General features: G+C 39.8%; 2 protein-coding genes across 3 annotated transcripts; one reads left to right on the top strand and one right to left on the bottom strand.

Moving 5' to 3' along the window:
• The first annotated feature begins 4 nt into the window (after positions 1–4).
• Positions 5–10,462, top strand: PDZD9 (PDZ domain containing 9). Its single transcript, XM_049791679.1, has 5 exons — positions 5–145; positions 1,847–2,129; positions 4,356–4,532; positions 8,435–8,630; positions 9,629–10,462. The coding sequence occupies exons 1-5, from the start codon at positions 5–7 to the stop codon at positions 9,993–9,995; spliced, it is 1,164 nt and encodes a 387-aa protein (XP_049647636.1). The 3' UTR covers positions 9,996–10,462.
• A 140-nt stretch (positions 10,463–10,602) lies between these two features.
• Positions 10,603–22,922, bottom strand: LOC126034056 (cytochrome b-c1 complex subunit 2, mitochondrial). 2 transcript variants are annotated; one of them, XM_049791278.1, is made up of 14 exons: positions 22,775–22,920; positions 21,151–21,243; positions 20,876–21,025; positions 19,578–19,642; positions 18,529–18,585; positions 18,043–18,167; positions 16,511–16,608; positions 16,026–16,083; positions 15,763–15,858; positions 14,518–14,717; positions 14,162–14,242; positions 13,510–13,586; positions 11,621–11,774; positions 10,603–10,767 (listed from the first exon to the last, which is right to left on the bottom strand). In XM_049791278.1, exons 1-14 carry the CDS (start codon positions 22,808–22,810, stop codon positions 10,684–10,686), a joined length of 1,374 nt encoding a protein of 457 aa, XP_049647235.1. In that variant the 5' UTR covers positions 22,811–22,920; the 3' UTR covers positions 10,603–10,683. The 2 variants fall into 2 exon arrangements, with proteins under 2 accessions (XP_049647235.1, XP_049647237.1); XM_049791280.1 differs by lacking the exon at positions 10,603–10,767 and having other exon boundaries at positions 11,642–11,767; positions 13,502–13,586; positions 22,775–22,922.
• Positions 22,923–23,303: the final 381 nt, after the last annotated feature.

The raw sequence follows: 23,303 nt of genomic DNA, 5'->3' as shown, positions 1-23,303 counted from the left end.
CGGAATGCCGCTGGTGGGCGGGGCCTACGGGAGGGGGCGGGGCATGCCGCCGCCTCGGGGCCTGCGGGGGGCGCTGCCGGCGGGCGGTGCGCGCGGGGCTGCGGAGAGAGGGGACGGGCGGCCGTCGCCTCACAGCGGGTGTCCGGTGAGGGGCGGCCCGTACCCGGGGCCTCGGCTCCTCCTCGTCCCCTCACAGCTTCGCCCCGGATGGGCCCCAACACCTGCCCCGCGTCCCGGTCCTTCGCTGCCCGCCCGCATCCCTACCCCCAAAGGTGTTCGCTTTTCAACCGGGCACACGGGGATCCCTCCCTTCTCCCTGCCCCGGCCCGGAGGCCTCAGGCTGGGCGCAGCCGGGGCCTCCCCCTCCTCAGCGGCAGGGCCTGCCTTCCCCCACGGGAAACGGTGCACAGAGAGACGGGAGCGAGCGACTCGGTCAGCACCGTGTAAAGGGGCCTGAGGAACGATCGTAGGCCTGTCTTCACCGCAAAAACTCCCCCCGTGTTTCGCTAGTCACTGTCACTCTCTACCCCTTCGAAATGTTGAGCATTAGCTTAAATTTCAGAGTTGCTTCTGTAGCAATGGTAAAAACGGGAAGTGGAAGGACCGATTCATGGAGGTTCCTCCAGATGTTACACGGCTGTGGAGCACCACCAAAGCGCTACATTGCGTTGCTGTCCGTGCTGTGTGTTTGGAAGAAAACCTAATTAATCTTGACTGGAAATCTCAACCAAATGCAGCGATTTTTAATGACGTGCTTTTCCGTGGATTCAGCTATATTGAAGCGTAGGGGTATCTGTAGCCAATAAATGAACAGTGCACCAAATGTGGGAAACCAGCCTGGTTTTGGACACAGTAACTGTGCTATCGATACTGTCATTCTGGGATGGGAATGCTGAACTAAATTAGTCTAGCAGCCCCCACATCTACAGGTACTTGAAAAACATCTAACATCTTACATATGGGTTTTTTTCCTTCTAACAGTGAAGACCCACCTGTTTTTTCCAGAGCAGCATAAGTGGTCTATACAGAACATATCGGGAAGCCAAGCAGGCAATTGTCTGTGCTGTTTATTTTTATGTAAGTCTTTTATGTCGATGGGAGACTATACAAACAAAATGGAGATATTAGTAAAGTAATCTTAAAGTGTTCAACAGCAATCAGTAGTACTTATTATTTGGAGGACAAGAGCCGTACTCAGGTTCTATTGAAATCACCTATTCTTGACAGATTTTAAGGTTGGAGAAAATAGTAAAACTTTTGATGAAAACCAGCTCAAATTATTCCCTTTAAACAGGGAACAATTGGTATGTGGAAGAAATGGGGCAATTGATTTTTTATTTAAAAGATTTAAAAATTATATTGCACTAACAATGGGAATCTAGCAGCCTTGAAAATAAGTTATTTCCAAGAATCATCTGCAACTATCCTATAAATTGGCTTTAAGTGGTATTTAAGTAGCTTTTAATACAAGCATTATGTAGAAGTCTGCCTCAAAATGAGCTTGTCTCCAAATAAGTCAGCTTTGTGGCAGAAGGAATAAAGGAAGGAGGGATGGAGAGGGTGTACAAAGGGAAGATATGGTTTTCATTGGCTTTTGCTATGCAGGCAAATATGAAGTCAGAAATAGTGACAGAATCCAGTCTTCATACCCTGCAGGCTATGTGGTCAGTTATTTAATCTTTCTCAGGTTTATTAGGAGATGAGTACATGCCTAAGGATGCCGTGTGGGAGGACACCACCAGCTATAGGTTCTCCAGAAAGCTTTGGGGCCTCAGGCAGAGCTGCGGTATTGACAGACAGGCAGCCTAAATCTAATTACTCCTCTTGGACTGAAACAATGCACTAGATTCTGCCCAACGCCAGACTTCCCTATGCCCGCATTACTTGTGTGGTGCTGGGGGAACTCAGAACCCACCTGCCCCAGCGTTCTGAGCAGTTGCTGGGCGTTGTCACCTCCTCACTTGCTTGTAGACTCTTCCTCTACAGGCCATCATGGAGCAGTGGCACATTTCCAAGATGCTCACCTCGGACACACCTGCCTAGGAGTTTTGGCTCCATAGAAAAAGCTCTTCGTCTGGACTCGATGGAACATACACAGTCTTCACCAGCAGCTGGGGATGAAACTAAGAGTGAGTTTCCATCTCTTTTGGTCATTTCTTCTTCTGTTCATTTCCATTTCCTCACTTCTGCCCCAGAACTACTCTTCCAGTCCTGTCTTTCAGCTCAAACTTCTTAAGTCCTTCTGCTACCAGTCAGTTTATTTTTTTCACAGAGCCCCCAGTGCCCCAAATTTTCTTAGTATCAAGAGGCATTCCTGCTCTTGAGGCTGAGTGTTTGGAATGGAATTGTAGGCAGATGACAATAGGAAAAGGACGTTTCTTCAGCAGAAGAGGATTGGATGAGATCCTGTGCTGCTGCCTGCAGAAACTGCAGAATTGAAGGGTGAACTTGGAGAAAATCAGGACAGTGTCAGGGGAACTGTAATGTAAGTTCTGTCAAGTGTCTAAACTTTCTGTAGCACAGAACAAATTGAAAATCCACCTTCCTTGGAGACTATATAGACTGATATCAGGTATAGTAAAAAGACAAGAGTCTCATCTAAAAGTGTGAATGTTAGCATTTGTCCTAAATGTTTTGAAGGCTTTGGATTAGTCACAGCTTTCATGGTCTTAAGGCTTTCATGTCCAGCAAGATAACTTCATGCAATAAGAAGATGCTTAAAATCAGGATTCTGGCTTCTAATTAAAGTTAGCTAGATTTATTATTAGCATTTTTTGTTTGTTGTTTCACTGCTGATCATTTGATGACCTACAACTGGTCATGAATTTTAATGGAATTTGCTGAATAATTTTGGCTAGAAAATAATATAAAGTAGCCTTACTTCTTATCATCTGTTTACATTTATTGGCCTGGGAGTTAAGTACTCATTCTGGAAGTAGGAAACTAGGATTCAGTTCCCTCTTCTGGCTGAAAAAGATTGAAACACACATTGAAAAGTGACCAAGAACACCATAGGAAAGGTTTCAATCCGTTCTACTGATCCTGTTCCACTTTGCATAAGTGGAGCTGGAAAAACAGTAGCAGCTCAGACATTCAACCTCTCAGAATTATCAACAGATGGAAGTGGGTTCCAGAGTGAGTCTTCCTTTGTTTTTCTTGCATGACCATGAAAATTAAGTATTTAATCCAAATGAAATGTAGTATTCTACTCAGCAACAAAAAAAATCCTGCATTTTTCATTGAGAAGAAACAAAATATTCAAACCATTCCTGCTTCCTTCTCTGTTTTTCAGTTCAGCAGCCAAACTGACAAGTCAAATGTTCACATTTCTGTACTTTCAATCTTAATTCTATTATAGACATTCTGTGCTGTCATTTAGAGCCTGATCCAAAGCTTCACTGAAGCCATTAGGAAGATGACCAAGTTTCTGTATTTTAAAGAGGGGTAAAGTGGTAGGAATTTTCATTAAGTGATTCCAGACCACTGGAGACAGTCTCAAGAGTTAAGTTATTGCTACTCTACTGTCAGAAGTTACATTTAGAGATTAGATCTTAAAAGAGACAGAAAAAGTAATTTTTAACAGAATACAGTGTGTTTCAGGAGTCTCAAGCACTAGTGTGACAGTCTTAACTTTTCCTGGCTCTCAGTGAGGAGAACAGGCTTGAGAGGTGGAGGATTTCTTTATTATCCTATTATGTTTCTTGCTGAAGACACTGGGATAATGTCATTCATATTGTATTACTTGTATTGTGCGTTTTAATGGATAGCGGATGCTCAAGAGTATTTTATTTCTGTAAGTGCTAAATATGGCAAGTACAGTCCCTTCCCTCATGTCAGCAGAGGGTATGGAACCAATCTGCTGGAAATTTAGAAATTAATCTCCTTTATAAATATTGATTTGAAAAATCCATTTTTTATAGGAATTCAATCTTTTCTGGAAGTCCTTTACAGCTGACAGCTCCTCTGTTCTGTTATTCTGTACCCTGTTCTCTACCTTTCCTGAATATATCGCCACTAGTAATGAATACCTAAGTAACAGCAGAATTCCTTTTTCTCTTGGTAAAATGTGTGACTTTTTAAGAAATAAGTTTCTAAGTAGAAACTACTTGCAGTATATTTATTTGCAGAAAGCTAGTTTATGGTGTACACTAACTTTTTATAAGTATTGCTATTACGGCTTTTTGGCAGCAACTCAGCAGGCAATGCCTATCTAGAGAAGCAATTAAGGGTGAGGGGCTTAACTGTTTGGACAATTAAGAACGGGTACAGTGCCTGCTCAAATGTCTCCTTAAACCTTTTACTAAAGAATGATATCACACTTTGAACTAGTAAAATTTTACTCTCACTTTTCAAAGGGCAGTTGCCAGCGCTGGAAAACATCTCTCAGCACACATTGATTGCAGCATTGAAGGCAAATATTAGGATGGGTGAACAAGGATTGGGTCTCATAATCATACAGAATGGGCCATATCTCCAGATAACAAGCCTTGTTGAGAAAAGTTCTGCAGCTAACAATGGAAAGCTGAAACCAGGTAAAAAAGAACCAACAGTGATATTCAAATTTAATAGCACTGAAAATATTCTTGTTCTGCAATTATGCTTTGAGCCCGTCTCTGATTTATTTACACTTACACAGATCAAAAGAAACTCAATTTAAAATTACAGAGAAAAGAAACCAGCACAAACTGTATAAAGCTCAGTGCCAACATTCCACTGTAATGAAATACCTGTGATCTTAAAATAGCCGATATGGGTGACTGTTTCATAATCAGATCAAGATTTAAGTATATATCTTGTTCTCCAGCAAAAACAGATTTCCTATTCATCAGCAGGTTTGTCCAAAAATAGTTTGACTATTACATTTATATAGCAACTAAAATTGAATAATATCATTCTTTGTTCAGTCCATTATTGTTCAAGTAATTTCACTCTACAAGTAACACAAAACTTCCTGAAGGCTTGAAATTAATTTGCCTTATTGTTTGCTTTTTCTTTCTCTTTATTATACAGAATAGTTACAAAGTAGCAATGGACTAATCTCTGTGCTCTAACAATCCATGCAGGTGTTCGTTTGCCAAATGCTTTAAACCTGAAATGTGCCATATTAGTACTAACAGACTATTACTAGTTATTAAAGTTTCTTGTGGAACATCAGACACCTATATTAAGCTTGTAATTGAAAGCTTCATAAATTTGACTGCTTCACATGGGTCCCTAGACCAATTACATTAGACTCATAAACTACAGTTTGGGGACGATAGCGTGCTATGTTATTACCAAGTATTAAATTGTCTCTAACACAGAAATCTATGAAGCTAAGACTTGACCGTAACAAAGTAATTTAGAAATTTACTGGCTGTACAGTGAAAATGCATATCTTTAAATTAGAACAATTTCCCCAGCATTGCCTTTATAGTTTGGGCACTCCTTTCTTCTCGCACCTTTCAGAGAGAATTGGATTTGCAAGCACTAGGAAGAAAGATCTACTTATTTGATGAAATAAAAAACATTGAGTGGAGTTCTTAACCTCTTTTTAGAAAAGGCTTTGCACCTTTGATTCGAATATAAAAATCAGTGGAAAAATCCTGAGCATGAAATAGAATTTGATTTGGATTTGAATTAAGTACTTTATTATTATTATTATCGTAGGAGCTGATAGCTTTCATCTATTACCTAAAAAAACCCCTACGGTATACAAAAGCATATATATGATACTGATTTGGTTGTTGGTTTGTTTGGGGCTTCTTTATATCTATAAGGTAAAAAATACAGAATATTAATCACTGAAACTAAGTAGTTCTATTTGCAATAACTGGAAAAAGGTCAGCTCCAAAAGCATTTTAATAAAACCTACAAGAACAAGGAGTCAAATTGTTTATGGCACATGATGTGTTTGATTTACTGCAGCAAGTATTGAACAGTTTAAAGGGGGTTGAGGACTGATAACAAACATTGTCCCTTTGCAGCTGATCTTAGTTTTTGGAGCAAAAATGAACAATTTGAGCATCATTCATGGAGCACCTGGATCTAACTCAGCACATTCCACACACACAAAAAAAGCAAACAGCTGAATTTGTTCAGTTCATGTTTAGAGTGAACTTACAAAAACTTTGTATTTATGACCAAAGCTGTAAAATTTTGCAGAAAAGACAGTATTTTGTAGAAGCCCTGTCTCTTAATGATACCACAGGCAGCACACTTATTTTGGCATTAATACCAATGTACAGAGAGCATGGGGCTTGAGAAAAATATGATGCACGAATGCACTGCTTGGGGGGGGGGGGGGTTCAGTGAATTAAATTTTATCTTTATGGACTTATTTTTTGAGTCAATTAAGATGAGTATTATCTGTAATTTCAAACTGGAACCTAAAAGAACGATTTTATTACTGCTTATAGCTTGAAAGATCTTGTGCCATCCTGCTGACTTTAATGGGGAGGAGGTCGAAATTAGCAGAGGTAGTGGGAGGCACTAATGTGTTAAAATCCTACAGTTAGACTCACCAAACTCATATGTATGTATGCATGCCCTATTCTCCATGCCAGCAAGAAGAAACAGGGCTGCTTACTATGTGTGTTTCCTCAAAATACCTTCATAGTGCAAGAGGTTATCTCCACATAAATCTTCAGTGGCCACTGAAGGTTATCAACCACAAAACTGACAGGTGAACTGAAAGGCTGGGTGGTTCAGACTCTAGATGCTGGAGCAGAGAAGCAAAATTATCCACGTCTGCAGTTCAGAGATGGCTCTGACTTGCCACAACAGTATTATCAGGACAGTATGGGCAGAAAAAAACAGATTCTAAAGGAATCTATTAAAAGCTGAGAGCGTCTTGCAGATATTTTAAAGCATGAGTGCATTTATGTCTATGCATTTTGAAACACATAATTTGGGTGACTTATCTTTCTGTTTGAGGCTGAGAACTTACATAAAACTGTTGGTAAAATGTTTTCTGTTGCTTTTTTGGTATCTGCTACCCTGGTACTTGTTCTAGAACTTCTTGTTTACACCCCAGTAGAACCAGTATCTTGTGATAAGCTAGCGTGGATAGAGGGTGTGATGATGATGGAGTAGGAGTAGTTAGTGGAAAAAGTGAATGAAAAAATGGTAGTCCGTAGTTCAGGTAAACAGTTTTAAAGCCTGTAAATTTTTGCTACAGGCATTTTTAACCCAAAAGGGTTAAGAAGAAAATTGAGCAGATGGAGAGAGGCTCCTTGCTCTGCCTAATATGGCAGCAGACAGCTGTACAGCTTGTTTAAATCCCGTATGCTGTTCTCTTGCAGTTCAGTATGTAAAGTTTACCAATACTGGTCCTCTGCGCAACTGTTTCTGCCAGGCTGCTGATAGAGCTGTATAGTCTGCTGCAGATTGATTCTGCTTGCCTTTTGCAATCTCCAAAATTACAGGTTTACACAGTAATTGCAACTCCCTCCAGTCCCTTGAAGCCCATCTTGTTTATACCCTGTGGTATCTACAGGTGCTGGGGCTTCTGTACTCTGTTGTTCTTGGATGCAGTACTGCTTTTTGTAAAACTGCAGCTCAGTGCTTTCCACTGGCAGCAGGTAATACAAACATTATTTGCAGCCTTATCCCTTGAAACAAACAAACACAAAAACCATCACCACCGCTTTCTGCTGGAACTCCTCAGTTAGATTCTGCACCAGCTCTTGTGGGCACCTCCTACTTCTCCCCGGCCTCGCTTGACATTGTCTTGCAATGGGACCACATGTTGGTTTTCAGAGTGGAGGGACAGGCATCAGCCACCGAGGGGAGTCAAGCCCTGGAAATGTCCAGGGGGCCAGAAAGGCACAAAGTGACACAGCTGTTACACGGATACTCCAGTGTCCACCTAGATAAACTTAGCCACTGTGGAGGAAGGGGTATGCTTGGCTCCATACCAACACATAAACAGCAAGGTGACATACAAGGGTAGGCAGCAGATATGTATAGACAGGGTATTCCAGCTGTGAAAAGGTACAGGGGAGCAGTGGAAAGATGCCAGCAGAACTGTTTCGAGTGCAGCTATGTAACCTCAGCTCAACCTTGCTGGAGTCTGTCTGGTCCCAAGTAGTGGTCCTGATCAGAGCATTCACCATTGTACCTTTATCTTGCCTAAAAAACCCCACAGAAATGGAGGGTAGTACTGAATAGGCAATCTAAAGTTTAGTGTGTTCACTCAGAAAAAATCCCAAACTAAACAAGTGAACTGCAGCTTTCCTTAGTGTTGTTAAAACATTAGCTCTTAACAGAGCTAAAAAACTTTCATTAAAATAGAAAAAAAACCACAATTGCATCCAGTTGAAAAGCTGTTAACACATGCTTTTACATAAAAATGTGAAAGTGTAGTGGTTAAGACTACATATTTTGTAACACAAACATTAAAAAATTGAAAAAGTCTCTTAAACTGATTGTTGTCCATTTTCTTCCTTGACAGGTGATGTTCTAATAAAAATTGGACATGCTAATGTTTTAGGATGGACTCTGCGAGAGCTTAGGCAACTCCTGCACAATATTCCTATAGGAACTACTCTACAAATCAGAGTTTACAGAGATTTTATTGAAGTACCTCAACACTGGCAAAGTGCAGTTGAATTGATTCCTGAAGTAAAGCTTCCTGTGATGACAGCAGAGTAAGAAATAAGTACTGTACATAGAATTTAACACCGTGCATATTATTCTAGCAAGAAACAAGAAATAGTGTAATAGCTTTTACATTTTAGGATAAAATGTTAATCTAAAGATTTACTTTCATTTACTTTTCTGAAATAGAAATTAACAAATACCAAAAGAAAAGTCTACTTTTCTAATTTGAGTGAAGACAGGGTCAGGACCAAAATTAATTTTAGATATGGCCCCTCCTGCCTCCACACTGAGCATAAAAAGTCTGGCTGGCAATAATAGCAAAGGGGCCTTGTTGATTTGCAATAGCCAAGGATCTAGACAATTACAAGTAGCTGATAATACCAAGATGGAGGTCTTGCTACAACCATGTAAAAAGCTTACCTGTTTCTTAATCAGTCTAACTATTGACAGTGGTTAATGATTATGACTTTTAAAATTAAACTTCAGGAAAAATAATCTCTTCTTGTGAGAACTACTGCATACAGAAGCTTTTAAAAATATATTGCTCTCAATTCTAAAGGTAGCTCATACAGTAAGGATAATTAATCTAGATGGGATACAAGGCAGTTACAAGTTTTCCTGAGGCACAAAGTTCTAATATAAAAGAGACCTCAGAGGTAGGGGAAGGAACAGAAGTATTAAAAGGAGATAATTAGGCTAGAACAGCAGAAAGGAAGCTCACACAGCAAGGGGCTTTCCAAGAGATTAAACCTCTCGGCTTATGTTTCAATAAATCAAATTATTTGCTATTCTGAAGGAACAGAAAAAGGATAGCTTGCTTTTATGTTGACCAAATGACAACTTAGCTATTACTTTAGAGTCCAAAGGAAATAGTGTGCAAAGGACTATGGACAATAGCATTAGTTTGATATTAGAGGAGTTTCAGAACTGATGAACCTGGCTTTAGAACAAGTATTTGAAAAAAACTTAAGGCTCCACGATTAGTTAACTAAATGGCTATGGGAATTATTGCACATTAAAGTAATACCATGCTGTGTATTTTCAGCACGAGCGAAGACACTGGGGACGAAGATGACACCGGGTCCAATAGCGATGATGACGTAGACTTGGAAACTTTTCACTATAAATCTTCCCAGCCATACTGTTGTGAGTTCACTCATAAGTTACCATCAATACCCAAAATTTGGCAGATATCCGATACAGGCCAGACACTTAGAGTAGGCACAGACACTGTTTGTGATGCTGTACTTCATGATGATGTTGACGCATTGTGCAATCGTAAGTTTGATGCTAGTGGTGTTAGACCTCCTTCATACCGGGCTATGGAAAACAATGAGACCAGTTCCTCTTCCCCCTGCCCTTCTGTATCAGATACATCCTATTTGGAAGGATTTGCCTTTGTTTCAGAATAGCTCAAAACTTCTTCAAAACCTAGATTTCTGAAGTTTTATCTGTTTTCTTTTAATATATGCCTAAACTTCAAAAAAATCTAAATGTCCTAAGATATTTGAAATCATATATTAGCTATATAAAGCTGTTTTAGCAATGCCTTCCCACCCCTCAAAGATGTCTATCAATGCTACTTGTAGAGAAGACATTCAGAAACATGAGCTCTGCTAGCCCCAGACAAGTTAGCAGTTGCAAGCTCTAAGAAGGTCTTATATTCATCTTTGTTTGAAGGTAAGTTTCTTCATTTACTTGATCTAAGGATCATGGAGTTAATTTATCAAGAACTTCCTGAACGTACAAGAATACATGGACAACTAGTGGCAATTACAGTATTTGTCTGCATCACAGTAATAATTTTTGATATAACTATTTTTTACATTGACTAAAAGTCACCTTATTTTCTCACTGTAGTTTTACCTTCAGTGTACAAAGCCAGACTTATCAGCATTTTAGCTATCATTTTCAGTGGAAAAAAACTAAACACAAGATGTATGAACTCAGCACTTTATTTGATGAGTGCGAGCCCTCAACTGCTCCAGATTAACTTTCTGAAAGAACTGAATTCATAAATAACAAGTTAGTAGTAATTTATTTAGAACATAGGTGACATAGAGCTCAGGTCCATCTTGAATCTGCGTCTCAGTTTTGTTTTTACAACTCCTCAAGAAACGGAGTATTTCCCAAATCCCCACTAGCTGCCATTGATTTCTTCCCATTGACAAACTTCTTTGCAGCCTGGAAACAAACCAGAAAGATGGATATAAGGAAGTATTTGCTACAACAGAGTTTATCTTGCTGTTCATAGCCTCAGCTTCAAGTTATTAAAACAAACAACAAATCCCAACACTACTATAGTATGTCATCAAGTAAACAATTTTCATTTTGTTGTCTAAACTTATTTGCTTCTAATCCAGCTCCTCATTACATTACAGGAATGGCAGAATGACAGTTGGATATAAAAGGTGTAAACTCTCTGAAAATGGTTATTCCTAGAATAATTATTACACCACAAGATACAGTAGATCCCTCCTTACTACTACAGCTATTGCTGGTTGCTACTGCAACACAAATTAGCCATGACTGAAAACAAAGATTTTCTGTCTTAGAATTTCTCTTTCTGATGGATTTCTGAAGTTTCCTTCAAGTATAAGCAATGAGATAATTTGGAATACCAATGCAGTTACATCAGTTTATCATTGAAAGCCTAACTGTTTTATTAAGCGCACCAAATATTCTAGACTGAGGAATCCTAAAAGCCTTGACACCGAAGTCCCTGTGCTGGAACTACTACCAAGACTTCCATGAATACCAGTTGGTAGTTTTGGTAAATTTAAGTGAAGTAAATGAGAATTTCACATACTCCCAGCTACGCTAGTTTTACAGTGTATTGGATTAAAGGGTCTTCTGTTCATAATGTAAGTAAACACATCGTAAGATAGCCAGCTGGGATTTAAAAATGAGTTGCTTTTTTATTTTAAAGATAGTATATGTGTGTGTTTATAAACACACACAAATGAGCACCAGTTTTGTATTAAAAAACACTTATGCAGTGATTAAGGAACACCTGTAGATGCCAACCCATACTTACATTCACAACATCAGCAGTGGCTACAGAGTCAATTTTTTGAGCAACAACAGATGGTGATGTGTGTGTGCCAGAAACCAATGACTCGGAGCCAATTTCATTCAGTAAGCCTTCTGCAGTCTCCACTGACATCAGATAGGTGGCTTTCAGCTGATTTCTGCCATCAAAGCAAGCATTAAGGATGAGTGAGCATGTAAGTCCTGTTATCACCTTCCCCACCGCACCCGTAAGTGCAATGAGTTTTTGGTGCTTTTTAAGTTTTCAAGATTCCTCTCCATTTTGAAAGGTTTTCCTTTTCAAGTATGAAAGGGTTCTGTAGTTAGGAAAAAGGCACCACAAACAGTCCAAGTATGAAAATGACAGGGTACTTGAACACCTACTGCCTTGGAATGATCAACCACCCCGCAGAGTCAGAAGATCTCTAGCTCAGAATTTGTTTCTGTTTGAAGTAACTAATGCTACCTAAACTAAAGGTACCCCAGGAATTAGACAAACTAATCTATCAAATTTAAAAAGTAGGTTTAAAATTGATTCCAGTTTCTCATCAAGAACAGATGTATGCAGAGCAATTTTGTTGTAAATGACAAAGAAGCAACAAATGTAAATGGTTAGGCTCCTTGTGCAATAGTTCCATGTTCTGTTAAAACACAGCAGGTTGATACTGTTTTTTCTGTTTCATGCAGTCTCACTGCTACATACAAAAATCTTATTTCTATAAGCTAGTCCTATTCTTTTTTAAAAGTCAACAGCAGAAAATGGTTTATTCCAATAGAATATTATTAAGTAGCTTGGTATTTTTGACTGAATTCCAAGACTTTGCAAATATCACTGACCTTGAATTTGTTTTTTGGGGTGGGTTTTTTGTGTGTGTGTGTCACTAAAGGACAAAGAGCAATAGAGAAAATATGTGAAGCCATTCCAGAAGGGAAGCCACAGCACTGTGTGTAAGTGTAACTCCCTAATACTAGGCAACTTTGTTACAAAAAAAAGAAACCCACACAAAAAAACACAAAACAAAATAAAAAACCCAACACACAAAATATATGCCAAGTATAAAGGTCCAGAATTTACCATTTAGCTACTAGTGACTAAGGCACAACCAACCATGTCTAAGTTATCATGTTCTGTGTAATCAAGCCTTATGTGGAGTCTTGTAAGTATTTTATATATGCAACAGACAATATTTTCATTTTGCTACTTGAGTCAATCTGTACTATATTGTTGTATTGCACGACCACAGTTTTAGAGGCTCAGTGCAGTTTAACGCTACTTGGAGATCAAGCACCAACTAATATGCACAACCCTCTATAAATTAGAAATTCCAAACTTTGTTGATGTTACTGCATCTCTAATAGTAATTTTCCCCCATCTCAAATATTCCTAGGGGCACATATTTCAAGCACTTGGATGTAACATCACTAATTCAGTGCTTTACACTTCCAGACCGTCATTACTACTGTTCTTTGAAGATGCAGAAGATTGCTTAATATAATTGTTTTGGGAATTGCTGCAGTGTGACTGTAAAGGGAATTACCTAAGTAATGCAATTTAGGATTCTAATTTAAATACATCTTAATACTACAGAGTATGATTAAAATGACAGCATCTGCTGATACTTGCTATTTCTTACACTGAAACAGTTTTCAGAAAACATTAACACTTACCTAACAAGCTTTTATTAGGAAATACCACTAGCAGAGAATCAGTATAGCTTTGAAAAAAAAGGAGTATTGACAGTGCTTCAGTTTTAAGTCAGGAAAGTGAGCAGTTCTCCAAGGAAATAATTACAGGACAACAATAAGCTCTGCTGTACCGAATAGTCTAAGTGACAAGTAGCTACATGTTAAGAAACTTCTCTTTAAAACAAACAAGACAGTTCTTTACTCACTTACTTTGCCTTTGCGACATCATCATCGGTGATGCCACCCTGAGCAACTGCCTTTATCTGGTTCAAAGCAGCTTTAATGACCTGAGGAAAATTAAATCATTTAAGACTTCTTCCAGCATTAAGTTTCAGCATGGTATTTCTATTATCTGACAACTTAAAAACTTCAGGAATGAGCAGCTGACAGTGCTAGGATTGTTAGCCTGAACTCAATGCTGTACAGCTTTAGAACAAAACTAAAACCACTGTAATAAATACCAAAGTGAGACACAAAAACCAGCATGGATTTAACTTACAATACCACATTAATTTGCATTGTCTCACCATTTTTCATTAGAGTATTCAGTTCTGCCAGCTTCAAGAGCCAGCATGTTCCTTGTGATGCACTTAGGCTTACACATGTAAATCAGCAATTACAGTCAGCAATTCAAGGTATTTTACTAGCTCTAGTTCGTATTAGGTATTTATACTTTGCAGAAAGCAAGTCTCATTCTCAGCTTACAGAGCTAAGTCATAACTGAACATGCAGCATTCTTATACAAGAAACCAGATGAACTGATGAATCAACTTTTTTTTCAGATGAATCAGTCACTATTTCAAATCAAAACACTAGTTTGAGGGTTATGTTGTTAATACCTGAATTCTAATCAGCAACTCACCTCCCCAGCATTTGGAGCCTGGGATATGGTATAGAACCCAAAAAGCCCAGAATCAGAGTAATTAACATTAAATGCGGAAGCCTGCAAAACAAACATTATTATCAACTGTTTCAAGTATCAGAACAACTTAGTATCAAGCATAGGAAAATAATTACTATTAGGATCTGAAATACTGTAATTCAGGAAGCTAAACTCCATCTGTGCAGAGGAGAGATCAGACTGGAAGACCTTCTCCGAAATACTGTTAACTTGTGCAAGAATGAACTACTGGAGATTCTCACTGGAGGTAGTAACCTCTCAAAGGATAGCATGCATTGCACTTAAAATATCAGAGTGCAGTAACCCTTTGAACTTACATCAAATGGCTGGCTAGTTGCTTTAGCAATACCCTGGGACAGCTTGCTGGTAACATTGCTTCCCCTCTTGATAAGGGGTCCAGCACCTAAAACATGCTGAAGAACACTGAACGCGTTTGCTTCTGCACTCCCAACAGCAGCTCCTTCTGTTACAATGGCAGCATGGACAAGGCTATCGCCATTCTGTTCTCTGATTTCTCCTAAAAATACAACAGTGTAGAAGGTAATGCAGCATTCAGTTAGAAACTACTGTATGTTCAGAGGTATGGAAAGCAAACATTTCTAGCCAGGAGTTAAGTTTCATGAGAGAAAAGCCAGGGTGTGAAGTTATTGCATGTCCACTCAGGAAGACAGCAAGAAACTGTTAGTAGGCTGTAGGTCACACTGTAGCTTCCTAATCATTAGACCCCTTTATACTTACAATCCTCAGAGGTTACTCCTAACTCTTATTAAAAAGAAATATACATAGTATATGTATACTATGTATCTAGCATACTATATATATAGCAATTTAAAAAAAGCATTCAGAAGTCCTTCACATTAAAAAAATTTCTTGCAAGGACAAACCCAAGTACCTTACTATGCCTTATTTGAACCTGATCCTAAACCACACATAATATGAGATGATAAAACTCAGTGAGTCTTCAGATAATAAATATCCAGAAAAGTAGTGTACCTTCTGTTCATAAGAATATTTATCCTATTTTACAGAAACTGAAGTTATTCCAGTCAAATATTAAATGTTGGAAACTTCCTATTTTTTCCCATTTGTTTACAGAGTGATTTGATACCCCAAATAAAGAATGGCTATTGGTATTAGTACAAGATACTGCTCTGAAAGAGCTAAGCGTTGTTTTGTCTTTTACAAAGGACTTAATGACATTCCAACAGATCTTCCCTAAAGAGAAAGCCTACCACCACTTCAAGGCAGTCCTTAACCTATTCTTAAGGGAATCTTCCAAAAAATGCCAAGAGAAACCATATGGCAGCTTGTTTTTCATTTTATGGAACAAATGATCTTGCAGGTAAAGCTTTGTTGGAGGTATAGGTTCAGTTTTACCCCAGAACTTTCCATGGCAGGGAATAATCCTCTGCTTATTTAGGTGGGAGTTGTGTCTGAAGTGTCACTTCCCATGTACAGCATTTAGTACAACCATATAGTTTTCAGTTGCAACTTTGAATAATACTACATTTATAATAATCAGAAAGTCAGTCATTCAGAACAGATAAAAGAAACACACTTACCCCCTCGATAGACAGCCTTTGCACTAGAAATACCAGCTCCACTTCGGATATTTAGAAAGTGCTCTGCAACTTGCTTTAAGTCAGAGTGTTTTACACCTGCAATACAATAGTTTATTCCAAGTAATGTTAACTGCATTGAAAAGCTACAGCAGTTACATAGAAGTGTTTTAAGTGTACTGTAACATTTTACTTCTACAGAGAACTTAAATGTCTACAGTAGTTTTCCCTTACAAATTGCGGTGTCCATTAAAGAACGTACATACCTATTCCTACAAGAGCCATTCTTGCACTTGTGAAATTGTTCTGTACAAAATGGTGAAGCTGCAACAGTAAATTCACATTTTAGGGTATTTTGTATAAAGGACAAAAACGGCAAGTGTGTTTCTGACATCCACTGTTCAGCCTTATACTTCTTAACGCAGCAAACTCCAATGCTTCCAAAAGGAACTGCCTACAGAATAGCATTTTATGCATTCTCCAGTAACAACTACAAAACCCTTTTATACAAGAATACTTCCATTTCATTGACAGCCTTCCTATCAACAAAAAGCCACTGACATTAACCACCTCTCTAAATGTGAATAAGTTCTGTACCCAATACTAAAAGTTGCACTGAAATAAATTATTTTAACACCAGACTAATATGGTAGTAAATACTGACTGTGTATTTACTAAATTAATATTCTCTCTCATCTATCCTTGATAAAGAAACTGAAACAGGTTTATAACAGAACACAAATAATCCTACCTGCTCAGAAGTAATTTTTCCAATTGTGTAATCTGGGCAATATAAGGGGTTTGCCAGAGCATTCTTATAAGCTGCAGCATGCAAGTTTTCCAGCACTCCTAAGAGGAACAAAGTTTCAGTGGTAATGATTAACTTAAGAGCCACTTTTAACGAGGATTATGAACAAAACTAAATGTTACCCCAGTGAAACAGAGCTGTGGTCCACTTTAAGGACCACAAGATCTGCAAAAGCAGGTCTGGAATAATCCAATATACATGGAAGTTTCATCCAAATCCTCAGGCAACAGAATCTGGTCTGAGAGCTTCTATTCTTTTGTATCTTATTTAAAAAAAAAACCACAAAAAAACCCCTAACAACTTGCCTGTGCTCAATACTTTTTGGCCTCAACAGCAAGCTATAAATGCCATCAGTGTTTAGGGGAGGGGGAGCAGTAGAAAACAACAACAAACCCCAACATCCTTTTAATTCATTTCAGAATCATCATAATCTTCACTGAAAGCATCCCTTGTTCTCAAGCTTGAGAAAGAACATGCTGTTTATAATACTTTGTGTGATGTCTCATCTATCTCCCTATTTGGGTGAAGGATGCTAGCATCTTCAAGTCCCTCCTCATTAGTTTTTTCTTACATCCAATAACATTCTACTCATTCCTATTTGATATTCTCAAAATGTTCTCAAGAGAAGGATGACACTCCTTTCTTCATAGTTCTGATTCTGAACTGTAACTGAAAATATTAAGTTACTATGAGACCAACCTGTAGTTGATAAAAGTTTAAAAAACAAAGATTATTCTTGGTTCCAATTAAAAAATACAGTAGCACTTCAATGTAAGCCAGAGATTTCCAAAGCCCAACACTGTGTTGTCATCTTCAATGGGTTATGAAGGTAAGCATGCTTCACATAGTACAAATGATGTTTATTGTGCAGAACTACATAAGTGAACTTGGTTGACTAAAGTAACACAAGATCTATTGGAATAGGCTTCATTTGGCTGAGGCTTTGTGTTTACTTTTTTGTGTTTTTTTCTTTTTTAACCCACAAACCTAAATTTATAAACCTAAAACTGGAATCCATTTTCAGTGTAATGAAAATATATATTGTTTTTATACCAAAATAACCCAAAAAATTCAAGAAGTCTTTTGTAGAATACTGTTTCCATATCAACAAGTAATACCTAAATATTGTTTCAGAACACAAGCTGCTGCACATATATTGTCAACAGTCACGACTTGCACGTTCTTTGGCTGTACTTCAAAAAAATTAAAAAGGTGAAATGGAAGCTGTCAAGGAGAATGGTGTAAGCTGTCTTTAGCATGTTACTTGCTAAACATTGTTATGCACAGGCAGGAAAAACTTGTGGATTTACAAAAAAAGTTCTGTAACAACAGAAAGACCATACCTATCAACAGGGAAAAGATGAAGAATGAAATGGTCAAGTGACAGAGCAAAAGGGAAACTATTCTTTTCCAAAGTTTTTAATTTTGAATAAACTGCCATGAAGCCAATGCAGTGGATCAAAAAATACACTTACCAACTTGAGGATTCTGAAATGCAATTGCTTTGTCAACTTTTAATCGTGGCTGAAGATCAGTTACTTCCCATGGTCTGAACTCTGGTGCTGTGGTGACATTAAGAAGGTACTCCATTACTGTATCACTAGATAAAAAAAAGTTACAAAGGCATTAAACACAATAGAAGTGGCATGAATTTCTTCTGAAGTTGAAAGCAATTCAAACTAATCTGTAAGCAACACATTAACAACAAAATATGTCACTCGAGAGAGTAGTTATTACCACTGCTATACAAAGTACAAGAATTCAACTTCAGTTCTGTAGCATTCGTATGCTCAATAGCATGATAAAGAAGCTGAATATTAATACAGTAATTTATTGATTTATTACAAAGACATGAAAACAGGTATTACGCCTACCCTATAAAATGATAGGTTTCTACTTTACTACAGAGCAGTTTGTAAAGAATGCAGTAACTCAAGTTTACAGTGTATCTAGATACCTACACATAGTCACGCAGGCATTCAACAGAGTAAGTCATTTTCTCCCTTGTTGAGTACACGCTAAATGAGAAAAAATACAAAATCCGTTTCAGCAGAGAACATAAAAGTGGATTTTCACACATATTCCCCATTGACTGAATTCATCAGCAAGATACTGACTAGAATATCTAGTTAACCTTAAATCTGCTTGAGATGCCTTTTTAAAGGAGCGATAATACACACACAGCAGAAACAGACATAACTAAAATTCCTATCCTAAGTATTCAAGTAATAACAAGTGTCTTGTCACCATCAGAATTTAAGATACCATGACAATTCAAGGTAAAACAACAAATAAGGCTGAATAGCAAAACTTGAAGAAAAATGTGTTAACATATTAAACAAGGCAATTTAGAAATTATTCTCTTTGGGCAGAAAACATAGTTGGTCTTTTCCACTTGCTTCAACACAGTTGTGATTAACAGGAACAAAAAAGGGTAGAGTCTCAAGTTATATAGAACGCTGCTTTTAACCAAATTCTATATAAAACAATCTTACTGGATGCACTCAAGATACATTGCAAGAAACAGTCACAGCAAGATCCCTCTTTTATTTCTCTTAGGTTTATTTCCTAGGTTTTAAACTCTCAAATCACAAAAGCCAACTACTGTCTGAATTGTTCCCAAAATTGCAGTATGATGAGTGGTATCTATTCACAAAAGATGGAGAAAAACCCAAACATCTACTGACTTTAGGAAATTTAATCTCGAAGCCTGAAAAGGTAGAAAGAACATTAAGTTTTCTGGACAAATTATATTTCTTCCAGGTACATAACATTTATATTTTGTTAAATGAAAGGTATTTTTAAAATACAAGTCATGGGTGCGCTCTTGAACCTCAACAGAACAAGAAGTACAAAAGACGTTCCTTGTCAACGTTCAGCATTCAAGTACTATTACCACACTGAGCTTATCCACCTACATACTATTACGCTTACTGTTTTAAGTTTCCTTTAGTCATTCAGCTTGTTTGCATCTTACCAAGATACATTATCTTTGTATGTGGTTACAAACCTCAGGCTGCCCCCAACAGCTTCAATGCCACGAGTAATCCGGAAAGAAGATGCTCCTTTAGTAGTCTATTTAAAAAAAAAAAAAGCACAACTTGAAATTCTACCTATTTTAAGAACACATTTGCCTAAGGCTGTTCAGTGCTCACGCAAAGTTGAAACAGTATCTGTTTATTCATTTATACCCAAGCTATTTTGAAAAGTTGAGCCAGCTTACTGCAGCCCTACTCCCAATCATTTCTCCGATTTTTCACCATAATTGCTCACATATTTGCTCCCCAGTTCCATTCTAGAATGATCCAGGTTTGCTTGAACAATTAATAGGATTCTTTGAATTAGGTAAGCTTGACAAAACCAGGGCAAGGAATGCCTACACATACTACTATGCTGACAGCTGTCTGGGGAAAGTAACTTCAGGCAGCAGGTGGGAAAGAGGTAATAAGCAGCTGGGATGTTTTTTTGTTTTTTTTTCTGCCTGAAACTGATGTGGATTGAACCCATACAACAGCAGTCAGACACACTTCAGTGGCACTGTGTAGCTCTAATCATCACAACCTAGCTGGTGTGCAAGAGAGGCCATGTTTACACCTGCAGCTAGAGCCAGACAGCAATTGAGATAAACAGCACCAAGGGTAGCAGCCAGAGTGGGTCAAGCCCATGGGACATCTAGCCCAACATTCTGGACCTGACAGTGGCAACAGAAAAGGCTGTTTAAATATAACATCCCACAACCCATTCAGTGATATTCCTGCAGTACCTACAGGAGTTATTCCTTTTAGCAACTGTTTAAGGACCTGCAATCGATGAATTTGATTCTTTTTTGAACCTGCTGATAAGTACCTGCCCCCATAGCATCTTATATAACTGAAGCTAGACATAAAACAGGAAGGGAAAACAAGTTGCTTAAAATATTCTGATGGCAGTAGTAAGAAAAACTATTCAGAAATATTACACACACGCAAACTCAGTTTCTATCAGCCACCTAAATTAACTTTTACTGCAGCTTAAATAAAAAGAGTTATGTGCATAGCTTGATATAGATAAATCTTATATATATACATACACATATAGTTTAAGACACCACTGGAGAGTATAATTCTAAATAAATATCACTGCCTGTCTTCCATGATAAAATGACATTTCTCCTGCACTTGAACCAGGTAACCAAGAATCAATGTACATTGTTTTCCACTTTATAACATCTCTTACATTAAATTTTATCGTATTGGGGTTTTTTGTGATCGTAAACCTTCCACCATTTCATTTACTGCCAACACAATAACAAAGAGAATAAACACCTACTAAATTAGATGCAAGACGAAGCAAGTGAGCGGTTCCCAAGTTACTAGCGGTTTCATATCTGCTGCCTGCTTTAATAAACACACCAATTCTTGAAGCTGGAGAAAAGTTTTCCAGAGATGCAATAACTAAGCCATTTGGTAATTTTGTGATCTGTGTTAAAAAGAAAAAAATTTGGTTTAGTTATCCACTGGCAGTACTGTCACAGTTCTGCTTTGACCGAGTTCTAAAAGATCAATAAAAAGGAGACGGAAACAAATACCAGTCTTCATACTGACCTCAAGATCCTCAGACTCTGGAGATAATTTCACTCGTTCTGCAGTTGCTGAGGTTGCAACTTTAGGAGCTACTTTAAGTGAATAAAGTCTCTTCTAGAGGAGAAAGCATAAGAAAATGGATTTCCTGAATTAATTCATCACATGTTCCATTACGTACCGAAAAAACAACTAATTTTAAAGTAGAAAGACAATGAATTACTTCAAACCCAGAGTAAAAAAGTGATTCCCTTGTAATTCCTCTGTTTGTTTTTTACATCACTGCTGGAACCTGTGCAATGACTAACATGGGGTCTCTGGAAGTTCAAGAAATAGCACTCTAAGAAAGCTTCCCCCCCCTTTGCTGTTGTGCAGTGGGAATCTCTACTGATACCATATATTTGTAGGACCACTGTATAGCAATTAACTGAACAAACCATTACAGCAATCCACATATGCAGAACACACCTTTGGAGATAACTTTATTAGGTGTAGGCAGTTCAGCTCCTAAGGTCACCTCTCAGAACACCAACCTATCTACACTGACTGCTGCATACAAAGAGGACATGTATGCAAGTCCCCAGACTGCACAGTAATAACCAGAAGCGGGTCTTTAAACTGCAGGGGTGAACATCGCAAGAGCCTTCCCGTCAGCAGCTGGCAACAGAAATTACAAGACTATCGATTTAGAATCTGAAATGCTATTCTCTTCCACCCTTTCTGGAATTTTCTCATACTTGTAAAATAAATTTGTTTATTACTCTTCCTTTCACATTAAAAAAGTAACTTAATTCTCCTACATCTTAAAGTAAAAACTGAGCGACAGAAGCACTGCTGCGCTCAGTTGTAGGGATACCAATGACGTAACTCCCCTTGCTTTGCCACGGGCTCTGTTCAATGTATTTTGAGTCTAGGAAAAACTCCTTTCTTCCCCCACCACAAATTTGTGAAGACACCTAGTTTTAACTTCGAAGTCTACTCATTTCTGAATTCCTACTGCACATCTAAAATTGACTCACAAACATACTGTGACTCAGGAGTCCTTCGCCATCCTATTCAAAAGAGCATTTCCAGCAGAGACCTAACACAAGTTATATTCCAGCTGTCCGCCGGCTCCACAAGACCTTCTGCAGCAGAACAGGCCCCCTGCCCCCTCCAGGCCTCCGGGACCAGCCCAGTCCCGCTTGCCAAGGGCACCACCTTGCCACAAGCGAGATCGGATCCCTGAGACCTCTCTCCGGCCATACCAGCGGCGCTGCCTCGTCGGCCGCTCCCGGGAGAGGCCTCGGGGGAAGCCCCCGGGGAGCCCCTCGCCCCGGCAGGAGCTGCCAGCCACAGAGCTGCGCGCAGGCCGCCCCGGGCCCGGCCCGCGGCCTGCCTGACCTTCAGCCCCTCCGTCCCGCTCCGCCATCCGCCGGGCCGTCTCGACCCCGGCCCCGGCCCCGGCCCTCCCCCGCTGACAGCCCCACAGGCACGAAGGCAGCTGGCTCGCCCGCCCGCTCGCCCGCCTACTGCCCGCCAGCCCGGCTCGCCGCCCCGGGGCTGGCTGGGGTCAGGCCCGCCCGCAGCCCCCGGGGCCCGGACAACCGCCATCGCCGCCGTCTATGCCTCTCCCCCACCGCGCACAACACCTCCAGGCCGCCCTCACCGAGAGGGAACGCGCGACCACCGGGAACCCCTTCATCCTTCCGCGCCCCTCAGCTCGGCCCCGGCGAGTAGAAGATGGCTGTCTCTGAGGAAGACTCTGCCTTCCCGGCACGCCCTGCGCCGCTTTGACTTTCTAGCGAGGGAATACCCAAACTCTACTGCTCGTGCTTAGAATCACGCCTTGAGGATAGAGCGACACCTCCCGGGCTTCCGCGGCGGCTGCGCGCATGCGCAGAGTGCCGCCGCCTCCCGGTCACCGGGCGGGCCTGTCCCACCCCTCGGGGCTATGGCGAGCCGTAAACCCCCCACAGCAGACCCGCGTCGTTCGCAGCCGCCTTTCCCCACGGCGGCGCCTGAGGGAGGGGTGGCGGCGGCGCCGACCGGCGGCGCCTGAGAGGACGCGGCCGTTCCCGCCTCCAGCCGCGCCGCGGCCCTTAGCGGTTCTGACGGGGGTGTCCGCCGTGCCCCTGAGGGGACCGGGGCGGGCCGCGGGGCGGTGCCGCCGGGGGAGCGGGGCCGGGCCGGGGGGC

Source organism: Accipiter gentilis, chromosome 33, assembly GCF_929443795.1.
Source record: "Accipiter gentilis chromosome 33, bAccGen1.1, whole genome shotgun sequence".
NCBI lineage: Eukaryota > Metazoa > Chordata > Aves > Accipitriformes > Accipitridae > Astur > Astur gentilis.
Note: the sequence above shows the minus strand (reverse complement) of the source record. Positions and strands in the feature narration are given on the sequence as shown.